Source organism: Microtus ochrogaster, chromosome 4, assembly GCF_000317375.1.
Source record: "Microtus ochrogaster isolate Prairie Vole_2 chromosome 4, MicOch1.0, whole genome shotgun sequence".
Lineage (NCBI taxonomy): Eukaryota > Metazoa > Chordata > Mammalia > Rodentia > Cricetidae > Microtus > Microtus ochrogaster.
The window spans coordinates 70,800,283-70,822,685 of record NC_022011.1 but is presented as its reverse complement, the minus strand read 5'-3'; the positions used below and the strand labels follow the sequence as shown (position 1 = coordinate 70,822,685).

The window sequence follows — 22,403 nt, the reverse complement described above, 5'->3', positions numbered from 1 at the left end:
TGCCTCATATCACCCTCTAACTCTAACTCTGTCCTTTACAACTCACACTGAGCCCATTTGCTGGACCAAACTAACCACTTCCAAGGCTGAAGTACATTTTAAGGCACTGGTTTTTGATTTCCTAACTCCCAAACCTCACAGTACCATTCAAAACAACTAGTTCTGGTCAACAAAACTTGACAATACTATTCAACGAGACACAACGCCTCAGATAGGGCCTTTACTCAAAGTAAAAAGCACCATCTTTCAAATTGGCTAATAATCCCGGGGTACACTCCATTTTGATAGAGTAGTAATAAAACCATTTTCTCTGCAGTTTCTCTAGGGATCCAGGACAACTGGGAGAGTCTTCCAAGGGCTCTAAGTGAAGAGCGGAAAACACAGCAGCTCCCGGAGGCAGAGAGACAGAGAGTTGTGAACCCGGTACTCTCCATCAGCACGGGAGAGGGCCTCCAGCTCTGACATCCCAGGACAAAATTCCCTCCAAAATTACAGAGTGGCATATTCCATCACCTCCTTGTTCCCAAAGAAAAAGTGAAAAAGTTAAAAGTAAGATGTAGCTTGATTTAGGAAGCTGAAGGTTTTATATATTAGAAAGCAATTAGCTTCATTCTGAGGGCTGAGAATATACTCACACAAATGAATCTAGAAAGTATTAGGAATTTCCGCAGAAAAAGTAGAGATAATCACGAGTAACCACTAAGCAAAATGAAACGCTGCCGGGGGAGATGAAAGTTTGTTTTCCTCACAAAGAGCGAGTGAAGTAATTAAAACACCATTTCACATCAATCCCACGCTGCAGAACTTTGAAGGCGCCTGTGTTTAAAGCTGGCTGTACAACTAATCTACTGCCCAACTGATAGTTTTATTATTCACATTAGAAGCTGATTTTGCTGATTAATTAAAATAATAACAACTACTTGAAAGTGCAATTTTCAAAGAACATTAAAAGCCAAATAACATTTGAAAGAGCGCTTTCACCGGCAGCCTATATACAACAGCCACAAACTCGATTCTCTCTCTGACGGAAGGGATCATTTTAAGCCATTTATGTCTATACTGCATTCAGCTTATGCTCCTTCCAAATTATCAAAAATCAAGCACCTGCAGACGCTGCCAAAGGAAAAGGCCTAAGAATGCCAGGGCTCTTTACGGACCACTTGCTGGACCTTGTTCCTTCTCCCAAGTCTGTTAAATCTCTGCCTCTGTCTGTTTTGTTTGTTTCTGCAGTGCTGGAAATTGAACTTACGGGGTCATACATGCTAGGCGAGTGTTCTACCTCTGAGCCACAGTCCCAGCCCTGACAGTTCTTGGCATCCTTTGCTTCAGCGCCTTTCTCAAGAAGCCCACAAGGTAAAGTGAACTACCCCAGCCTCCCAGATGAGGGTGAAGATGACTGACTTTTCTATCTTGGGGCAGAGACAATATCTTGCCAAGTCAGCCAATGTGCCTATGGTGGTTGAATAGGAATGGCCACCATAGGCTCATAGATTTGAATGCTTGGTTACCACGAATAGGAAGTGTGGCCTGGTTGGAGCAAGTGTGTAATTGCAGGTGGGCTTTGAGGTTTTAAATGCTCAAGCCAGGTCCTGCTGTGTGCCAATCTGGATGTAGAACTTTTAGCTACCTCTCTAGCACCAAGTCTGCTGCATGCTACCATGCTTCCCACCATGACAATAATGGACTAAATCCTTGAACTGTAAGTCAGCCCCAGTTAAATGTTTTTTTTTTTTTTTTTTTTTTTTTTTCTAAAAACTGCCATGGTCATGGTGTCTCTTCACAGCAATAGAAACCCTAATGATGACAGTGACTTTGCTCCTGCTGCCTGGGGCAGCAACAATGCCAAGTATACATCATGCCCTCATTCCGACAAGTGGTATCCATGAGCTTATGGGAACATGATGCTGCATATACACCCATTCTGCTGGCGGAAACAGTACAAATATAGTAAGTAGTCCAGGGGCTTCCGCCTGTGTGCAGGGTGTGCTGCACTGTGTACAGTTGTAGAATATTTTAAGACGTATTACATTTGTTTATGATGTGGAACACAGATTCAATGATGCAAAGATGTGTTGTATTCTTTTATGTTGCATTTGTTTAACTTTGTGAAACTGTGTTACTATGTTTGTCTAAAATATCTGATTGGTCTAATGAAGACCTGAACAGCCATTAGCTAGGCAGAAGAAAGGATAGGTAAAACTAACAGGCAGAGAGAATAAACAGAAGGAGAAATCTGGGAAGAGAAGAGATCCAGGAGCAAGAAAAGAAGGGGTCAGACACAGAATAAGATGAAAAGAAAGAGCATAGAGAAACAGAGAAAGGTGAAAACCCAGAGGCAAAAGGTAGACAGGATAGTTAAGCTGAAAAGAAACAAGCCAAGTTAAGGCAGGGCATTCATAAGAGCAAGACTCTTGAGATTTATTTGGGAGCTGGGTGGCGGGCCCCTAAAGAGCAAAAGAGTAAGAGTGAGAAAATACCAACTACAGTGTATGCTCACATGTTGATGGTAACTGGGAAGGAGGGGGTCTCTAATCTAAGACCACAGCCTGCTCCTAGAGTGCACTCACTACTGGCTGACGTACTCAGACCTGGGAAAGCCTCACCTCCTCTTCCCTGTGACTGCGCTGCTTAAGGTCTCCCCCCACTTACTCCAATGGGGCTCTTAATGAACTTCTGTGGCTCTTGGTTGGGAAAAAAAGTAGTAACAAGATGCTCCGGGGAGCACACTCAGCCACAATCTGCTCACCTGCCACCGCCTGCCAGTCTTAAATCTACAATCATAAATCCCTTCCACCTTTTACATTTAACCATCTTCATCCACTCAACCACCATACAGACTGAGTAACTAATATAAAAATCCAAAATCTAAAATGCTTTAAAATCTGATTTCAGCTTTAGGATGCTAAGGTAAAGTTCATGTACATATATTAAAATTCTAGGACATTCTTTAATTTGAAGCCCTTCTGACTCCTAGAATTCCAAGGACGGGATATTCAGCTTCTACAGACCTGTGCTGTCTAGTAGGGTAGATACAAGAGGCTAAGTAAGCACTTGAATTGTGGTTAGTCCAGACTGATTTGTGTAAAACACCAGAAGATGATAAAGACTTAGTATAGAATCAATGCAAAACAGCTCAGAATTGATATTGACTTTCAATATATTCTGACTACTGGATCAAATGAAATACATTATTAAAATTAACTCCACTGTCTGGTTTTGTCCTTAAGATGGTCACTGGAACACTCTAGAAGTGCATGAAGCTCTGATTACACATCTGTTGGGTGCTGGTTTGTCCCTGGTTGAGCTGTAAGCTCTTAGGAGACCTATGACAGTGTTGAAAGAGCAATGAGCACAGCCTGGACATGTCATCAACCACACACTCCACGTGTCTTCTCACAAACCCACAAAGCACTGGCACCATTTGTCACCAGGGAAGCGAGTATTCCATGAAGGTGATACGCCTGGAGCCCCGGGGCCATGACGAAAGCTGTCCACCTGGTTCCAGATCCCAATCTTACACAATACTGAGTTGTCTTAACCCTGTATGGTTTTAAATTATGGGAGCCCCTGTCTGGCAGGACTGGAGGTCACAGCACTGAGCTGCAGTATGAAAGGTAGGGGTCAGAAAAAAAGGGGGGGAGCCCTTGAGAGACCGCAACAATCATGAGCACGAGTTGGAGGTTTGAGGCCAGGAATAGCCCAGAAGGTGGGCTGAGCGGACTGGGACTGACAGGTGGGCGGTCTGAATTGTTGACCCTGGGGTTACTCCAGTGCCAGGTGCGCAGACCCCATGTCATGTGACAGTAGCTTCTGGGTGAGAGAGTGGGGACCCAAAGACTGAGGAACCACCAAGAACCACCCGTGAGAACTGGGGGCTTGCTGTAAACTGTTGGAGCTACCAAAGATGAGCCGGCAGCTTGCGTCTGTGTAAAAATACAGTGTACAGTGCTGTTGACAGAATAAGGAGGTCAAAAAGGGGTCGTGAGGAGAGCATACTGCTATTGAAATGTCTGCCATTTACAGCTTCAGACTAATCGCTCAAGCTTTCTACCAGGACCACTGTGCCATCAGCGAATTATAAAAATGAAATGAAATTGGAATAATGGGAAAACAATTATTATGAGAGGGACAAAAGTACTGTCTTCAATTACAGAAAAATGCCTTTCTGCGGAAAAATTCTGAGGAAAACAGATCATGGTGGCATACAGTCATTTCTAGGGTTCTGAAGGTGTGACACCTATGGGGAGGGCCCAATGGCACTGGAACAGGCTGCACAGGGCTATTCTTGGCCTAAAGGCATGGACCATGACGTCTTTCTCCTGATAGGCCTCCTGGGTAGGTGCCTTTCTTTTGGCTTCACTGGCTTTGTCATGGCTCTGCCTGGCTTACCTCAGAGCTCCCTGGAATCTCCTACACATTTAGATGTCAGGTTTGGGAGAGAGCTCCTTCGGGTGTGGTTTTCATGGTACAAGGGTTCTTGAGTCTGAGTGAAGAAAGCTTCACAGAAGACAGCTGTGGAGGATGGAACACAGGGGCTAGTTGCAGCAGCTGCCCAGGGAGGGCCCCGCCTCTGTGCTCAATCTGAAGGGACTTGTTTCCCCACGGTCATGAGCAGGCTAGCTCTTTGCTGTCTAGAAAACCTAAGTGCTGCCACGTGCTTCTATGATTTTCTGATCGTAAGGGCTGGTCTACCAACACCTAGGGATCCCCTCACAGGATTGCACTTGTGTCTCAGCATGTTCTCCACTGAGGTAATTTTTCCACTTTGTGGGTGTTTTGAAAGGATTAATGACACCACATGGTTATGTAGTTCAGTGTTCCCGGGAATGGCATTTCTTCAGGAAATAAGCTTACAATCCAGGAATTCTGAGAATTGCCCACGAGGGACATAAAGCCGGCTCCTTCTGTTGGAAGCTGGTACAAGGGAACAGGCTGTGTAAGGGAAACGAGGGAGGTTCTGAGAGGCAGAGCTGGCAGAGGCCCCCACCTCCCACCCTTGTTCTGTTGGCGACAGCTTCAGATTCTGACACAGAACTTGGTCATTTATACAAGCAAGGAGGTTTATCCTTAGAGCCACTTCAGGCCTATATTCTACACCTGACCTGTGTGAGCAGGGACGTGGTCTCATCTCTACACGCACTAATTCCTCCATCTAGCAGTCTGGGGCTAGCAGGAGCTTTGAGACAAGTGACTGAAGCTGCCAGCTACAGGGAGGGCATCAGACCAAGCCAGAGCCTTTGGAAGACTGAGGGGTGTGATATGGAGTCTCCTCAGGTGTGGCCTACTTCTTCGTATTTATAAGCTGTCTAGGCTACTGAGGGAGCGCACCATCACAGGCCTGTCTTTTGCTGGGCAATTCTACTCAGATCAATGTTGGCCAACCACGTTCTCCAAGTGAGTTTAGTTTTCCACTTGACTGCCTCATTTTGCCCAGCACTCAGGAGTCTACATTCACTTATGAGGACCGTGCACAAGGGTGCATCGGACTCAGAATGTCACTCTTGACAGAACACTAAAGTGACACTGCAGCAAGTTGAAACCTGAGGATGATGTTGGGTCACCAGCTTGACATGACTTCATTGGTGGGGTTCACGTAGAGCTCCCTATAATGCTCTGTGAAAGTCAAGTAGTTAGGATAGTGAGAGCTTCTTTTGTTGATACCCAGAAAGAAGAAAAGGACTTGGAAAACAGGCATCTGCATGCCCAGAGTTGCTTCTGTTGAGCATTTCTCAGTGGCCTGCACTGGGGGAGAGAGAACTTTAGCCTGTGCTAGGAACTCAACCTCCCTGTGCCCGAGTTTCTCATCTGTGATGCAGGGTGGGTAGGTGCGCCTCTGTGGAACAGAGATCTCTCCAGGGCATTTTCCTATTCTAAGTTCTTCATGAACTATGAGCTGGCCCATCTACAATGAACTATTTTGGGAACTATTGTCAAGTAAACTCCCCTCCCCTTTTAAAGTTTCTCATTACAATTTTTTATGGCTTGAAATGAGACAGAGAAAGAGGGCGGCCAGAGATTGATGATGAATGATTTTGTTATTATTATTTTAAGTAGACCAGGTGGTAAGGATTCTTACTAATTTGGGCTGGGAAGTGGGAAGGGCTGTTGCTAGATTTCTGAAAATAACACACAGCTCCTAATAGCACAAGTGGTCCAGAAAAGCAAGGCAGAAAGTAACGGACTGCCTCCTGTCTAGATCATATAACAAATGGCTGTATGAAAGGCATATTAATGAGGTCAGGGAAACAAGAATAGAACTCTTCATCCTGCAATAATGTGGTTCTTTATACTATGAAGGACCACCTCTTGCGAGAACCTACTGTTTGCTAAATCTTTGTTCACCTGGTTTTCCTTAATACAAAATACTCTTTAAAAAAATTAACTGATCAGTTACTACATTTAAAACAAATGCAAGACATTTAAAACAAATGCAAGACATTTAAAACAAATGCAAGACATCTTTTTCAGAATAGTTAAAATGTCTTTGCTCGCACTGTAAAAATTGCCAAACTGAAAGGAGGATGATGAGGAAGGGGGAGGGGAGATTTTAGACTTAATAAATAAGGATCCAATGATAAGGGAGGGACGACGTGGATCATGTTCTGCACGGAGGCTGCAATGCATAGCTCGGATTTCAACTTTCAAAACCATCCATGTGCAACTAGGCATATGAGTGAATAATCACTTGCTAAATTAGAGAGAGGGCATGGAGAAGCTATATGAATTCAGTCTATAACACTGAAGGACAAAGGCTACCTTTTGGTACTTAGTAGGGAGGAATAACAATGCGCCAGCACTGGGACATCTAGTTCATTACAAAGCAGGCCTCCAGATTCTTCAACTTCTACAGTGTAAGACAGGATGCTTTCAGAATGCCCAACCAGAATAAACGCGAATTTCCTAGATCAGAAATACAATTCAGTAACCCTGAACAGAAGGACTGATCGTGTTACAGTTGGGGCCCAGAAGACACTGATGTGGACTCTGCATGGTTTTTGTGCTGAAGCACAGCAACAGGGAAGGGAGTCCACTCAACACACCCTGCACACAGCAGGAAGTAAGTACCTATAAAGCACAGTATATTCCATGATAGAAAATGTTCATCACGGTGAAGAAAACACAAGAGTCATTGTTCATGTTAGAGAACCATTTTCATTAGCCAAAACAGTCACACTGTCTTGGGAAAATAATCTTGGCAAAAAGGTTTGGGTTATTTTCCCTTGAAAATGCAAATGTGGCAAAAAAAAAAAAAAAAAACCAAACCATGCCCTGGGCAGTTACTACACTTAAAGCAAATGCAAGACATCTTCTTCAGAACAGTTAAAATTTCTTCATTTGGATAGTAAAAATTGCCAAAATGAAACAAAGAGGATGGGGGGAGGGGCAACACTTTAGACTTAATAACTAGGTTGAGCTCCTGAATATTGTGAATAACAGAAGACCTATTTTCAAGTGAATAATTTCTTCAAACTATTAGCAGTTTGAATTCAACAGTTTATTGGTCTTCAACATTTTGTGATTCTAAGCTGATTTAATTCTCACTGATGAACTCCGAGTCCACACTGCACAAGCCACACATGAAGCCTGGAGAGCCACTGTCTTTGTAGATGGCACTGGCTGGATACTGGAAATCAGACAGCTAATGCTGTCTTCAGGGAGGGTTTGAGAACACTGGAGCTGTGTTTTTCGGAGTCAAACAAAAGACAAAAGACTCCTGATCAGGCGTCCAGGAGGCTGGGTGCAGGGCAGAACTGGTCTTTAGGGCTATTCTTACGAGCTCCCAGGTTTGTGTCCCTTGCCTTCTCAATGTGCTGTTGCTTTGGGGGCAAGCTTGATGCTCAAGCTTGTGTCCGGAAGTTATATAAGTTTACTGTCCTGGCCAATGCAAACATACAGTGGGGTTGAGTGTAGAAAAGGTACAGAGATGTCTTGCTTGGGTGACCAATCAGGCAAGAGGAATCTGAGACCCCTTTCAACACCCCCCTCCCCCGTGATTCTGCACTTTAAAGAACTGGTAAATATTTGACTTGGAGAAGTGTTAATGAAAGAAGGATTTAAGGACCTCCTGAGGCTTCCTGCTAGAAGACACACCACATTTTTTCTGTATGACATCAGGTAAGTCTGGTACTACCAAATGTTATGACCAAGAAATGAACAACTAACTTTACTTTCTCCCTAGGTCTTGGCCTTGTACACATATCAGCCCCTAGCTCCCCCCCACTCTCTCACACACACACACACACACACACACACACACACACACACACACACACACACGTGCGCAAGCAAGCAAATCTTCTGGATTCATAGTAAAAGTTGGTAGTTTCATATTAACCAGACAGTGTTTGCACAGAAATCAAGCTGAGAGAAATAGCCTTTGGGAACGGGAAATAAATTTCCAGGTCCTCTCCATATGAGAGCTGAATGATATGTTTTCATATCGATCATTCCCTTTCCAATATTTTGAATGATCCATTTTGAAAGCAACCATTCCATTACAATTATTACTGGCTAAGGTATATGGCTATAAAGTGAATCTTGATTTCCTCTACCACCTACATATGGCTGGAAAGAAGTGTTTCTTAAAAGTCAAAAAAGTTTCTGGCAGAGGGTTCTAGGAGAAATATCAGAAAGCATTTATAGTTTTATATTGGAAGGTTCCATGAGGATACAGCTGACTGAAACACACACTCACATTCCTCTCTCAAGGCCAGGGCCTTTTAAACAAACAGAAAAGTTCAATGTTCACAGGAGTGATGAAAGGGGGCAGGTATCCAAGTGTGCACTTGGGTCAATGTGCCCCTGGCAAAAGGCATGGTTCCTTCTGAAGGGCAGACTGTCTCTACTGCAAATCAACTTGACTTACTTTTAAATAATAAAAAACAGAAAAAGGAAATCCCTGAACTTTCATGTACTTCTCTTCCTGGTTAGCCCTAAGTTTTATAAATTTGAGGTCTGCTCAGGAAAGACAATATAACAATTTAATACAAGGAAAAGAAAGCATAGCAATGAAAGTCCAACAAGGCCTTATTTCTTCTATGAGAAATTCTGAGAGAAGAACAGAAAAGAAGCCACACATTAGGGATGTCAGGTCCATGCCATGAAACATACAGTTAGCTAAACAAGGGAACCAGGCATGAATGTCTACGTACTGATACGCACATTATTGCTACCAAGAGAACACTGCCAAGTCTTCTGGGTACGAGGCCTCACAGCTGTGTGCACCAGCTAGCCCCACCCCGCTGCCCAGGGCATCATCTATCACAACACTGTTCCCATTGGCTTCTCAGTGCCACTAGGCAAGGGCACTGTCTGAAATGTTTCCAGCATTCCCTCTAGACAAGGTCATATTCTCTACCCACCTGTAACAAGCTCCCTTACTTCTGCATCAATAGATTTTCTCAACAGCCGCAGCAAGGCAGGGATCCCACCCACATTCTTCATTGCTATTTTATTTTCATCTGTAGACTTGCCAAACACAAGGTTTCGGAGGGCACCACAAGCGTTCTTTTGAACTTCCAAAACTCTGTGGTCCAACAGGTCGACCAGATGCTTGATTCCCCCTAACTTGTACACCTGGAATGAAAAAAAAAATCAGGTACCAGGATTGAGAGGGAACACAATAAACAGACAGCAGCGAAAGTCTGTTATGCTGAGGCCATGGGAAACACCAGCTGCAAGCTCAAAGACTACTCTCTAAGATGGCACTCCTTTCCTGTGCACAGGGCTTAACGAGAAGGGAGATCTGGGGGGCTGGCATCGTCTGCACACAACACACACAAATGCAGCAGACACTCAGAGGCAGCACGGGAAGGGATTTCTAGATCTGGTTCTCCAGGCTGCTCTCCTTAGATTCTAAAGTATTTGACTTGCATGCTGCTAGGCTTTATTCATGTCCACCTTTAGATCTGTAACCGTTGTGTTGTTTTACATATTGAGTAGAAAATAAATGTCATTGCAGGAAGATAAGGCCCGAAATCTTAAAAAAAAATCTACATGCTACAAAACACTAACCAATAACCAGCAATGCAATGTTTCCATAAACACCAAAATACCTGTATTGACCAGAACCTCGTAAGATATATTATCTCTCTAGTTCAGTGAATGCAGTGATTTTTCTCAATATATTTTTTGAATATATTTCTGGAGCTCAGATGACAGTGATTTTTTGCTTCATGTTTTATAACTACGCTCACCGAATGGATGAACTTGGACAAGGCTGATAGCACCCTAGGTAGGATACTCATCCCAGGTTTTCCCGAGAGGCAGTGAAATGCATTGTCAAGAAGTGAAAGAGTATTGGGTGCCACTTCAGAAAGAAATGTTCTTTTTTAGCAGTTTTCGTGATGCTAAGGATTGAACTTAGGGCCTTGCTAGCACATCCTGTATCACCACCAACACCCTCATGCCCTGGTCATTTTGGAATTAGTTTTACTTTTTAAAAACGTTGTTATTACTTTACATGTATGGGTATTTTGCCTGCATGCTGGTATGTGCATCATGTGTGTGCAGTACCCATAAAAGCCAGGAGAGCGCATTGGGTCCTCACTAACTGGTATTACAGATGGCTGTGAGCTGCCATGTGGGTGTTTAGAAACAAACCTGGGTCCTGTGGATGAGCAGCCAGTGCTCTTACCCGCTGAGTCATCTTTCCAGGCCCCCAAGTCCCCAGTGATTTTTAAATAGAAAGTAAGCAGCTGCTAAGCAGAAGTCACAGTGTGCCCACATCTGGGCGGGCTCTGGGTCCAGTACCTCCATCTTCACTTTGTTGTCACCGAAGCACAGGTGCTGTAGGTAGGCTGCGGCGTTTGCCTGCACAGATGGGAACTGGTGTTGCAGCATGTGAATGACCTCTGGCAGCTCAGGGTCACGCCAGGCAAACTCCCTACATGGAAGAGATACGGCTTCAGAAAGGAAGCTCCAAGAGGAACCATACATTTCTGATAGAAGGGAAAAGTCAGGCAGAGGCAGAAATCAGAAGTTATAAAAATCCTAACGCATCTATTTGGAAATGATTTCTCCCGATCATGTATACAGAGACCCAAATGCTTAAGATCCCCCCAAAAATCATGGCACACAGACACAGAGAGTCAGGGAACAAAGGGAATTCTCAGTATGGACAGCATTTCCATCCCAGCATTTCTCCTCCGGATTTTAATTTTATGCCTTTCTCCCCATCTAAGAACGCAGCAGATGCAACACACAGGTAAACAAATGCAATCTAGCTAAGTGAGATGTCACACCCATGGAAAGGAAGGCCTGATGGGAAAGGACAGAGCTGTTACCAGCTGCTAATCACAGATAAGGTGGAGAAATCACAGTGATTGTTCAGAAACTTAAATATGCATAGCTGCTCTTGATTATGAGACAGAAACACAGAGGAGTTCAAAAAAGAAAAAAGGAACTTGTCAGGAATGGTTTGTCTAGGGGAAAGCATTCCTGACACCCTTTGGCTTATATATTTTCCAGAAACTGCACTATTGTTACACAGTCATTAGTATGTCAAGAGTCAGCAACAGAAGTTCTGTGTCTCTGTGTTGTACTCTATCCCAGGTGTGACCTGTCTCTTCCCCCCAGTGCCACATGATGTGTCCATATGAGGCCAGGCTGCTGCTCACACAGTGATCAGCAGAGTAATGCCTGCATAACTCCACCATGAAATACAGGTTTGTTTTTGTTATTGTTCTATAATAGTACAATGACCATACACTTACACTTACTACAGATTCTTTTATACTTTGTTTTCAGGTAGCATCTCACTGTCAAAATTTTCTGATATCACCTGATGGCCTATTGTTTAGAATCTTTGCAACATGTCTATTTTATAAGGAAGGCAGCTTTTTTTTTTTTTTTGGTAGAAAATGGTTCACAGAACAAGAGCTATGTAGACTTGCACTAAAGGCTGCCAAAAACTTCAATGAAAATAATGAACTCGGGCTGGAGAGATGGCTCAGTGGTTAAGAGCACCAGCTGCTCTTGCACAGACCTGGGTTCAATTCTCAGCACCCACATGGCAGCTCACAACTATCTGTAACTCCAGTTCCAGGGGATCTGATGCCCTTACATAGACATACATGCAGGTATAACATGATACACATAAATTTAAAAAGTTCTCATAAACAAGAAAATAATAAATTCATACCAAATAAGTTAATAAAAATTACTTTTCACATTAATAACCAATTGAGACTTCTATTGGTGAGTTGGTTTGTTTGTACACAGATGCTGATACATATCATTTGTGGTAGCCAATTTGGAGGTATCCCAGCTGTCCACCAAAGGAGCCTGAACTGTGATGCAGTTGTGAATGGAATAATACTTGCCAGTGAAAAGGAGGTCGCTGGCATATTCAATGTGTGTCGGCTACCACAGTACATGATACAAGATGCCATTGAAATGAACAAGCAAAGCGAATTGGTGCCAACGGGGACCTGAGTAGTAACTGTCCACAGAGCAGGGGCAGGCTGGCAATTAACTGGGAATTATTAGAAGAAACTTTCTAGAACAGTGGGAATATTTTAAACCATTTTCTTCTTTTTTTGAGACAGGGTCTTAATATCTAGCTCAGGCTGGCTTTAAACTCAAGGTAAGTCCTCCTGGCTCAGCTTCCCTACTTGCTAGTTTATGATCCCCGAGTATCACTTGGATTGGGAAGCCTCCAGATATTAATTTTTCAGTACTCTTCAAACGGCCATTATATACCCACACATCCACATGCACGCACACACCACCCATGCAAATGAACTTTTGCTGCATTCCTGTTAAGTTATAGAAATCACCATGACTGCTCACTAACGCAGGGTCACATGTGCCAACTCAAGGCTGCCCTTTACAGCAAAGGCACCAGATAGCATTTGCCCAGTCTACCTGCATCTAGCCCCATTGTTTTGCCTTTACTGCTCCCAAGGCAAGTACTACTAAATAGCCCAGGATACAGACAAGGAATTGGGGTTAGTTGGTAGAGGTTAGTGAAACCAAGTCTGTGTGTTCCTCCCTACAGGGAAGTGCAGCATGGCCACATTTACATGGGAGACAACAACAGTATAAGAATGTGCTAGAATCAGAAACGACTGGTGTTAAGTCCAGCTACACAGTCACTCAAAACAGATGTCCGTAACTTAGGTCTCTCCCTCATCACCCACCCGATCTGCCAGTGAGTTCAGCTATCCATCCTTTCTCTCTTTCCTAAACCATCTCAAGACTCCTAGACTTTCTCTCTGCTTCAAATATGGCCTTTTCCAGATTCAGCCTTTGTCTGGCAGCCAAAAGAGCTGAAAATTCTTCAGAACTCACACAGTGCTGGGTAGCTATGCCTGTCTGCTTGCAATCTAGCCTCAGAAGGTAAAGATGGGATTTCCACAGCATACATACCAGACTTGCATACATGTGGGTATGAGTACATGTGGGTATGCACACCATATACATACAGACATGCATACAAGTGAATACACACACCATATAATACAGATATGCATACACATGGGTACGCATACATGTGGGTATGCACACCACATACATACAGACATGCATACAATGAGTACACACACCACATAGTACAGATATGCATACACATGGATACGCACATCCCATACATAGACATGCATACTTGTGGGTACGCGCACCATATACAGACATGCATACACATGGGTTCACACACTACATACATGCAGACATGCATACACATGGGTACGCACACCACATACCTGCAGACATGCATACAAATGAGTACACACACCACATAGTACAGATATGCATACACATGGATACGCACATCCCATACATAGACATGCATACTTGTGGGTACGCACACCATATACAGACATGCATACACATGGGTTCACACACTACATACATGCAGACATGCATACACATGGGTACGCACACCACATACATGCAGACAAATGAGTACACACACCACATAGTACAGATATGCATACACATGGATATGCACATCACATACATAGACATGCATATTTGTGGGTACGCACACCACATAGATATGAGTACATGTGAGTACACACACCATATACAGACATGCATACACATGGGTATACACACCATATACAGACATGCATACACATGGGTACACACACCATATACAGACATGCATACACATGGGTACACACACCACATTCATAGGCATGCATACACATGGGTTTGCACACCACATACATGCAGACACGTGTGCACGTGGGTATGCACACCACATACATACAGACATGCATACAAATGGGTATGCACATCACATAAATACAGAAAAAAAAATCAAAAGAATTGGAGTTATCTTGCTTTGACCAAACCCTTAGGGTCTCCAATGACTGCTCTTTTGGAAATCAGCTGATTATCTGGAGGGAAGTTCCCTCATCTGTAAAGTAAGAGGAATAAAACTGTTCTCTGCCTGCTTATGAGAATGGCTCTAATGGCTAAGCCTGGTGGAGTACAGTCATTAACATTCACCTATGAAAAACGAGGTTTCCCAAGGAGGGACATTTTCTGTAATAAGTCTCTTAACTGTGTTAACTAACGCCGATTAACCATGTAAAGTCTACTGTGTAAGGCTGTGTTGTAGCTGACAGAGTGGTAGGAGTGTGGTCTAACACTTATGATAACTCATATTTATTGCAAACATTTTTTTCCTCTACAATGACGGTTAAGATTTCCTGACATACTTGGGTGCTACGAGGACCAGCCCGCAGAAGAGTAGCTAGCAATAGTTGGCATCAACATCACCCTTGACCTAAGCTCAGCAGAATTTACCCTGGGAAAACCGCTACCAGTTTCCACGCTAACTGGATGCCGTCACTGCAAGGATTTCCTTAATTACAGCCTATGCTAGACTTTTCTTCATAGCTATGGATCTGCATTTTGATGCTCCAAAAACTACTACAAAACAGAGGTAGATGTGTGAGGGACCTGTTTATAGGCCCTGGACAGGAAACATAAGAATGAAATCCTTGAGAGGAGGCAGCTACCCAAGGACTCCACATCTACCTGGCTTTCTCCTTAGGGGCATTTTCTGTACCATAATGCAAAAGATTGAAACTAAGAGCATATAGGATAGACTTCCCACACTGGGTTAGGAGTAGGGGTGAGGACTGAAGTAGAGGTGGACTGGATTTGGCTGGTTCTAAAGAAATTAGAAGGTACAGACAGGGTACTAGTGAGCCGAGGGGACTCGGGCAGGACTGGCCGATGCAGCGACTATTGGATGGCGGAGTTGAACACACAGTGGGTAATACTGGAGTCCAGACTTGTTGGGAGTACAAACATGAGCACCCCAGAATTTAAGTCATAAGTCCACAGAGGCCATGTCTGAGCATCTAGGACCACGTCACAGAATAAGGTCGACATTCTAGTGCTAAAACACACCTGAAATCGACTTTTTAAATGGCAAAATCAGGGCTGGCAGTGTCAAAAGCTCCCGCCGGTAACTTAGTTATCTGCTGCAGCAGGAGATAATCTAAATCCAGGTTCCCTTGTTCACAATGGCCAGCAGAGAATCAAAAAACTACAGCAGATGATGGGACAAGAGCAGCAGTAAAAATGGAGGCAGAGGCAGCCCTAACCCTGGACTTTTCAGAAGAAGGAGAAACAATTCCAGTCATGTTCACAGACTGGAAGGAAGGAAGGAAGGAAGGAAGGAAGGAAGGAAGGAAGGAAGGAAGGAAGGAAGGAAGGAAAGAAAGAGAGGCTGGGTGTGGTGGTGGAGCCCTGCAATCCCAGTGGGCACAGGACTCTGCCGAGACCCTGTCACAAAAGCCAGACAGCACCAAACACACACACAGACAATAAAACAATGAGTGAGTGGATGGGGACTCTTACCAGAGACATGGAAACTACAGAAAAAGAACTGGGTTGATTTAAAAAAAAAAAAGTAATTTCAAGCATTTGAAATTAAAATTAAAACAACGATCAAATCCTAGGCCAAACAGATATAAAACCATGTAAAAAGCAGACTGTGTTTGATGGCAGTCCCCTAGAAGCTATGTGGCTGAGGGACTGTACCACTTCTCATGATCACGTGACTTTAATACATCTACCTAGAATCCCAGAAGGAGAAGAGGGATATCAGTGCAGAAAATTTAAAAAAATAAAAGCTGATTTTTTTTTCCTAATTTTGGCAAAACCAATTTACATCCAAAGAATTTCAGTGAACCCCAATCACGTCAAATGCAGAGACCCACGCTTTGGCTCATCACAGTGAAATGCTGAAAGCGGAAGAGCTCAACAAAGGAAGCTGAGAGGAAGCACATTACATAATGAGAAAAATACAAATCATTTCTTATTTCTCACCAAAAAATAACAGATGTCTGAAGACAATGAATAACACCTTTTAAAGTACTGAAAGAAAAAAAAACCACACTTGTAAAACTTGAATTTTATATGTAGCAAAAATACCCTGAAATGTGAGACAAAACCACTGAAGATAAACTGAGGCTAAAGAACCCAAGCCAAACTCTTTAGCTGATGAAAGAGAGACAGACGGAGGCCGGGGTCTACGGGAAGATTGTTAGTGCTGAGGGTGATTATTTTAAAATATTTGCTTTTATTTCTCTTCATTTCTTTCAAAGCAACCATTTTCCAAAACTATAGCACTGTATATTATGGGTGTTCAAATGCATATGACAGTGACATCAAGGTCAGGGGGTAGAGAAAGGGCCAGATGCCAAGCAGAGGCCTGCACTGAAGAAGCAGGCCTTCTGCCACCTTGCACGAGAGATGTTCTCACGCTGGTCTGTGTAGGAAAAAAACATTTGTACGACCTAATAACTTTCATTTCCAAGCTAATATCCTTTATATTTTAAAGTCATGGTTGGGCCTGGAGGTGTGTATCTGTAATCCTGGACAAGACTGTTCTTCTGAGGTAAGCTCTTGCTATGTAGGTCAAGACCAAAAAAAAAAAAAAAAAAAAAACCACCAAAATCATACAAATCAACAAAACCTAAAAACCCAAATCTTTACAGATTTCCTTTTGACAGTAACTTGCAGCCTCACAGAGTTCATCAGGCTAATTGCGTAGTAAGAGCAGGAGAGTTGGAGGTTGAATTTTTACAACCGAGGAACAGCGGTTGTCGTCAGCCTCTGGTTCTCATTGAATGTTCATTCTCCATTCATCTGGATTCCAGGGCCAGCTACAGTAAACGTACCTGCTTCTGTAGGATGGCCGCCTGCTCATCCTATGAGCGGCACTACCAGTGAAGTCGCACATAATCAAAGCTCGCTGCCATAGTTTATGCATTAGACTATGAAATTACCATAGCATGAATAGCGAGAGTGCATTACCACATAGGAAATTCTTGTTCATAGTGAATCAATTCATATTAGCGGTCAAAGCTGGAGTCTCGAGGGCTGCATCTTCAACTTGGAACTCTAACCACACTTCGCTGCTCTTATAGGCTGCTACTATTATCTTGCAGGTCCAATTAGGATATCAAATTCCCTTGAATTTAGAATACTTTTGGGAAATTTTGTATGTGTTGGGGACCAGAGAATTTTATCATTCTGAAGATTTTAGAAAACGAAATAATGTAAGAAAATTTCTGACAATTCTATAGTTCTTTTTGGAAAAGTGGCAAACTAGAACTATAGAACAAAATGTATACCTAAGCCCAAAAGAATTTTAGGCATAAAAGCAAACTCATGAAGTGGCTTCAATACATCAGTGGCTTCTCATCCATCTAAAGCATCTTTACTTATTCTATTTAGTGACCAGACCCTCACTAATTTTAGTTCATCGTCATCAGAATAAGCTGGTAGTTGTTAAATTCAAATAGATAATTATAACAACTTCCCAGCGAAACAATTGTGGGCGAAGAGTGAATGAAATCTTGCTAATAATATATGGCTTAAAATAATACCCAAAGTTGCTTAAAACTCCGTAATGATTCCATTCCTTCAGAAATGAAAATTCTTTAGTTTTGAAACATATTTTCTGAAACATAATTTCTGTTTTAAATGGCTTTCACTAAAGAAGAAGCCAATGTTTCAGACTCAATCAAGTGCCAAGGGGCTCATATTTACCTTGGAAAGTATCATGTATGTGGCCAAACACAATACATGCTGTTATCTGTCAAATGTGTTTTGCTTGTGAGATAAAAATTTCTATGCTATCGTCTCCCAAATGTCACAGAGCTTTGTAAAGGACCTGTAAAAACCTCTACCTAGCACTGACTAATACAACTGGAAATGTATACGTCTTTTCTAACTTAGAATATATGAATCTTCTAAATCAGGCAGGCAAAGGGGGGGGGGTGATCTGACAGCCTTTTGTCAGGCCCTCCCCGGTAGCTGCCTAAGGAAAGGACATGGACGATGAATGCCGCACCGAATCCCATAGACCCGAGCCTTCTCTAAACTATAACCAAAGTATGGACAGAAGCGACCCAGCTTTAAAACATGAGGTCAGCATCAACGACCACACAGGTGACGTCACAGAGATAAGGTGTTTCTGATATTCCCGGATTCAATAGGTTAAAAAGACAGAGCAGCGGGAGCAGTTAGTGAGCTATGGAGTGGCCTTGAGACCCCTCCGGTACTTGCCTGGGGTCCTTCTGGATGCTGTCTATGGACGGGGATCTTGTGGCACCATCGTCGGCTGGCCCTGCATGCTGCAGCCTGTTGTAAGTGCACTCTTGGGCTCGGTACTGTATTGGCCTGTAGGGGTCCGCGTAGGTAGCTGCTGTGTTCAGGGCGTAATTGTGTCTTTGGTATGTAAGGGTGCTTCGTTGGCTGGATGTCCTTTGGAGATTTCCAACACCTACTACGAAGTCGGCATTTTGAAAGATTAGCATGTTCTCCACAGGGCTTCACTTTTCAAACATACAATGGTTTTTACTTTTAAAACGATTAAACACTTGGCAATTACATCAACTATTTATTTTTAGACTTCATAAACCTAGCTTACTGCTACTAAAAGAAGTACCTAGAAAAGAAGCAGTGAAACTATGAGATTGCTTGCTTGGCTATATTAAGATTTAAGAACTTAAAACTCCAGTAAAAGTACATGAAATTCATCTCAGAAATGAATGATATTGTGTCATAATTTTAAGTTACTGATTAAGACCAAGGTTTTTACTGAAATTTATAAATAAGCTATCAAGTTTTTAGACAACCTACTTTACTTCTTTACCTTTGGATCTTGGTAATACTAGAAAAAAAAATCTATGTCACAAAAAAGGTCGATTTTAATTCCACGGCTACTCCCAGCAACTCTTATTCGATGTTAGGGGCACTGCGACTGTCTGCTGCACTGAACACTTCTCCCCCAATGATCAAAGTTGCTGTCTCTCCCATTGCAGCACTTGACAGTCTTTCTGCAATTGGAATGGTTGTTCATCTTTTTTCAGTCTGCTTAAAGAATGCAAGAACAAATGACCATTTCTTCATTAACATCTATCATAAGGAAAATTCTTCGGTCGGCCAAACGTTCCATTTCTGGGGAAGAAGAATCTTTTTTTGCTAGTGATCAGGTGCACCTGTGAATTATGTCTCTGTAGGATTTGGGGTTTTTGGATACTAGAAACTGCTGCCTTATGAGACTTCTCCAAAGCATCCCTATGGCACCTTCTGGGAATATATACCATAAAGGCTATAGTTTCCTGTTTAGCAAAACCTGGGGTGTAAGAAACGGTAAGAACGGAGGTGCAAGGCCGTGAGGCTCAGTACCCTGTTTTATACACATCTCTCACAGTGGGCATCGCTCTGTCACCACATAGACAGGAGTGAGTATTCAGAGGAAACCCCACACTGAAAAAAGGAGTGGAGCCAAATCAACTTCACCCCCAGGCCCGCTAGATCAGCCATCTCGCCACTATCTGGATCATTTCAACACCTGGCTCAGGCAACACAAATCACAACAAAGGAAGTCAGCAAACGGTTGCCTTTCTCTACCTGCTATGTGTCTATCACGGGGAGTCATATTTACAGCTTTCCACATCTATCCCTAATTAACAGTGCAATCACTACCTTCACTGATTAGATTACACCATGGTAAAAACACATCAGTCCTAACTGCGCTGATGAACTTCTGGCTTACTGTTCATCGATTGCTGTCACAGCCGCTCATCTGAGGACTAAACGGACAACATGATTTTCCTTCTAATGGAGAACCCAACCTCAGCAAAACCCCCTCCTACTGGGCCAGGGAAACCGGGAAGGCAGCGGACCGGGGCCCACCTGAGCCTGTGCGGTACAGTGCTGTCTGCGATCCTTGGAGTTCCACAGTTCCGTGGTTTGGGCTGCGGTACACGGGGCTGTAGTAGGTCCGCCCTTCATAGATGGGAGTGATGTGCAAGTCAGGAGACACAGCTGAACGGAGCTCTTGCCCGAGCTGACTGTGCTGGCTGGCATAGGAACTCCGTAAGCCTAGAGGAAGGAACACGGCACCATAGAAACGGAGAAAATCACGGTGAGATTGGAATCAAGTGCCAACCAACAGAACAAATGCTAGGTCTGCAGGTGGTTCTCAACCTTCCTAACGCTGTGACCTTTAACACAGTTCCTCCGGTATGCTGATCCCGCACCAGAAACTTACTTTGTTACTACTTCATAGCTGGAACTTGGTTGTGATTTGTACTGTAAATATCTGGTATGTGATCCCTAAAAGACCCTCAGGTTGAGCGCTTCTGTTCTACATGGAGGAGGCCTGCTGTGAAAGGCTCTCTGGGCACTGTGTTTTTTTTTGTTTTAAATCTTTCTTAGTAGCAAGAGAAAAATTAATGTCCTAATCAAAATTCATTAAGTTTGATTTGCTAGAATCACTCTCCAACTATGGGTTACTTTATGACAGTGACCAAATAGAGAATGTCCCCTTCTGCCATAATTACCATTTAAAGATCATAGCATCAGGCGCCACATAAAGACATTTTAGTCAGGGATGGACTGTCCATCAGTGACACATGGTGACATCAGGAGCTTGGTTTGTGTACGTATGCTCTATGTTTGTATAGAACAATACAGACTGCCACACATCTCCTGTGGGGTCCTGCATGAAGGGAGCCAGAGCTGTACTCACAGGGGTGGGTCCTCTCTTCTGCTGCCCACAGACACGCTCCATCTCACTAGCAGGCAGCCTACTGTGCCTCACACCACTGCCTCCCAATACCTGAGACACTATTTACACCATATGCTTACAGGTAAAGGCTGATGCGTAATAGATCTATTAGTTCATATATGATTTTCATGGGAGAATACTGGAAAGTTAACAGCTTTGAAAAGTAAAATACAGTTTCACTATTTGTGGTTACTATGCTTTCCTTTCTTAAAAAGCAAGACAAAATAAAACCCAAACTTGTTCTAACCGGAACTCAGATGGCATTCTCATTTACCATCTTTCTAAAGGAAAACGCACAAGTACTATTTAACATTAGATGATTTTAAATATTTTGATTTAGATTGCAATGATGGGTCTCATGATAGAAGGGGGTTTCAAACATACATTTTTTTTTTTTACACTGGTCACAGGTTTGTGACTTTTCAATATTAGTAAGTAAAACTTGTTACTTCATCAGGAATATTAACTAATATTACCTTCCAATTAAAAGCAGAAGAAAGCATATATTTGCTTTGAAAATGACCGAAGATAACACAGTAATTCATCATAAAAAGGATCATTCCCACCTCATTAGGTCAGGTAGTCAAATCACAACTGAGAGCAAGCGGAGTGGGTCGTTGAGATGGCTCAGTGGGTAAATAAAGGCAATGCAGGTTGTGGGACTCAAGCCCTGCTATGTGCATGGTGTAAGGAGAGAACTGGCACCGATCACTGTTCTCTGGCCTCTACACACACACACACACACACACACACACACACACACACACACACACACCCCACTTTCCTTCAGCTGGGAATTCTTCATGGCTCTTTTACACAAACACAGGGGAGCACAAGTCCTCAGAGCCGCTTCTCTGCTGGGGCTATGGGGGTGCTGGGGTCTTGGGGAGGGGGTGCTTCCTAACTGCTTCCGACAGGACATGGCTGCAAGCTTGTCAGCAGTCTTCAGAAAACACTTAAGTCAACCGTACCCCTCTTGTGGCAGGATGATCAAATGGGTCATTTCACAACTAGAAATTTCTGAGCTCAAATTCAGCTTCACCAGAAATGTTTCATAGCATTTGCTACATTAGAAAAAAGCTTACAAAGGCTGGACATTTTCTAGAGGCCACAAGATAAACTACATTAATTTTATCCACAAAAAAACATTAAAAATTTTAATAAAAAGTCCCAAAAGCAAAGTAGCAAGAAATACAATGGAGAAACGATGTAACTTATCTCGTGTAAAAACTTCTCATACATTATAAAAGTTACAGAAGGCCCGAGCCTGAGTTTTTATGATAAAATTGATCATAAACATAAACTCTTAACCTTAGTCATAATGCAGTAACGGCGCCAGTTGTAGCGTCTT

The 22,403-nt window shown here is 43.0% G+C and overlaps 1 protein-coding gene across 14 annotated transcripts in view; it reads right to left on the bottom strand.

Moving 5' to 3' along the window:
• Positions 1-22,403, bottom strand: part of Pkp4 (plakophilin 4) — a 208,356-nt gene that overhangs the window by 23,396 nt on the left and 162,557 nt on the right. For 10 of the 14 annotated variants that reach the window (XM_005346435.3, XM_026778572.1, XM_026778570.1 and 7 more), the window contains 4 exons: positions 20,176-20,364; positions 18,541-18,760; positions 10,753-10,885; positions 9,363-9,576 (listed from right to left, as the gene is read on the bottom strand). In XM_005346435.3, coding sequence (XP_005346492.1) covers positions 9,363-9,576; positions 10,753-10,885; positions 18,541-18,760; positions 20,176-20,364 — 756 coding nt within the window. The remainder of the gene's footprint in view (positions 1-9,362; positions 9,577-10,752; positions 10,886-18,540; positions 18,761-20,175; positions 20,365-22,403) is intronic. The other 4 variants (XM_026778575.1, XM_026778569.1, XM_026778567.1 and 1 more) reach the window with 1 other exon arrangement.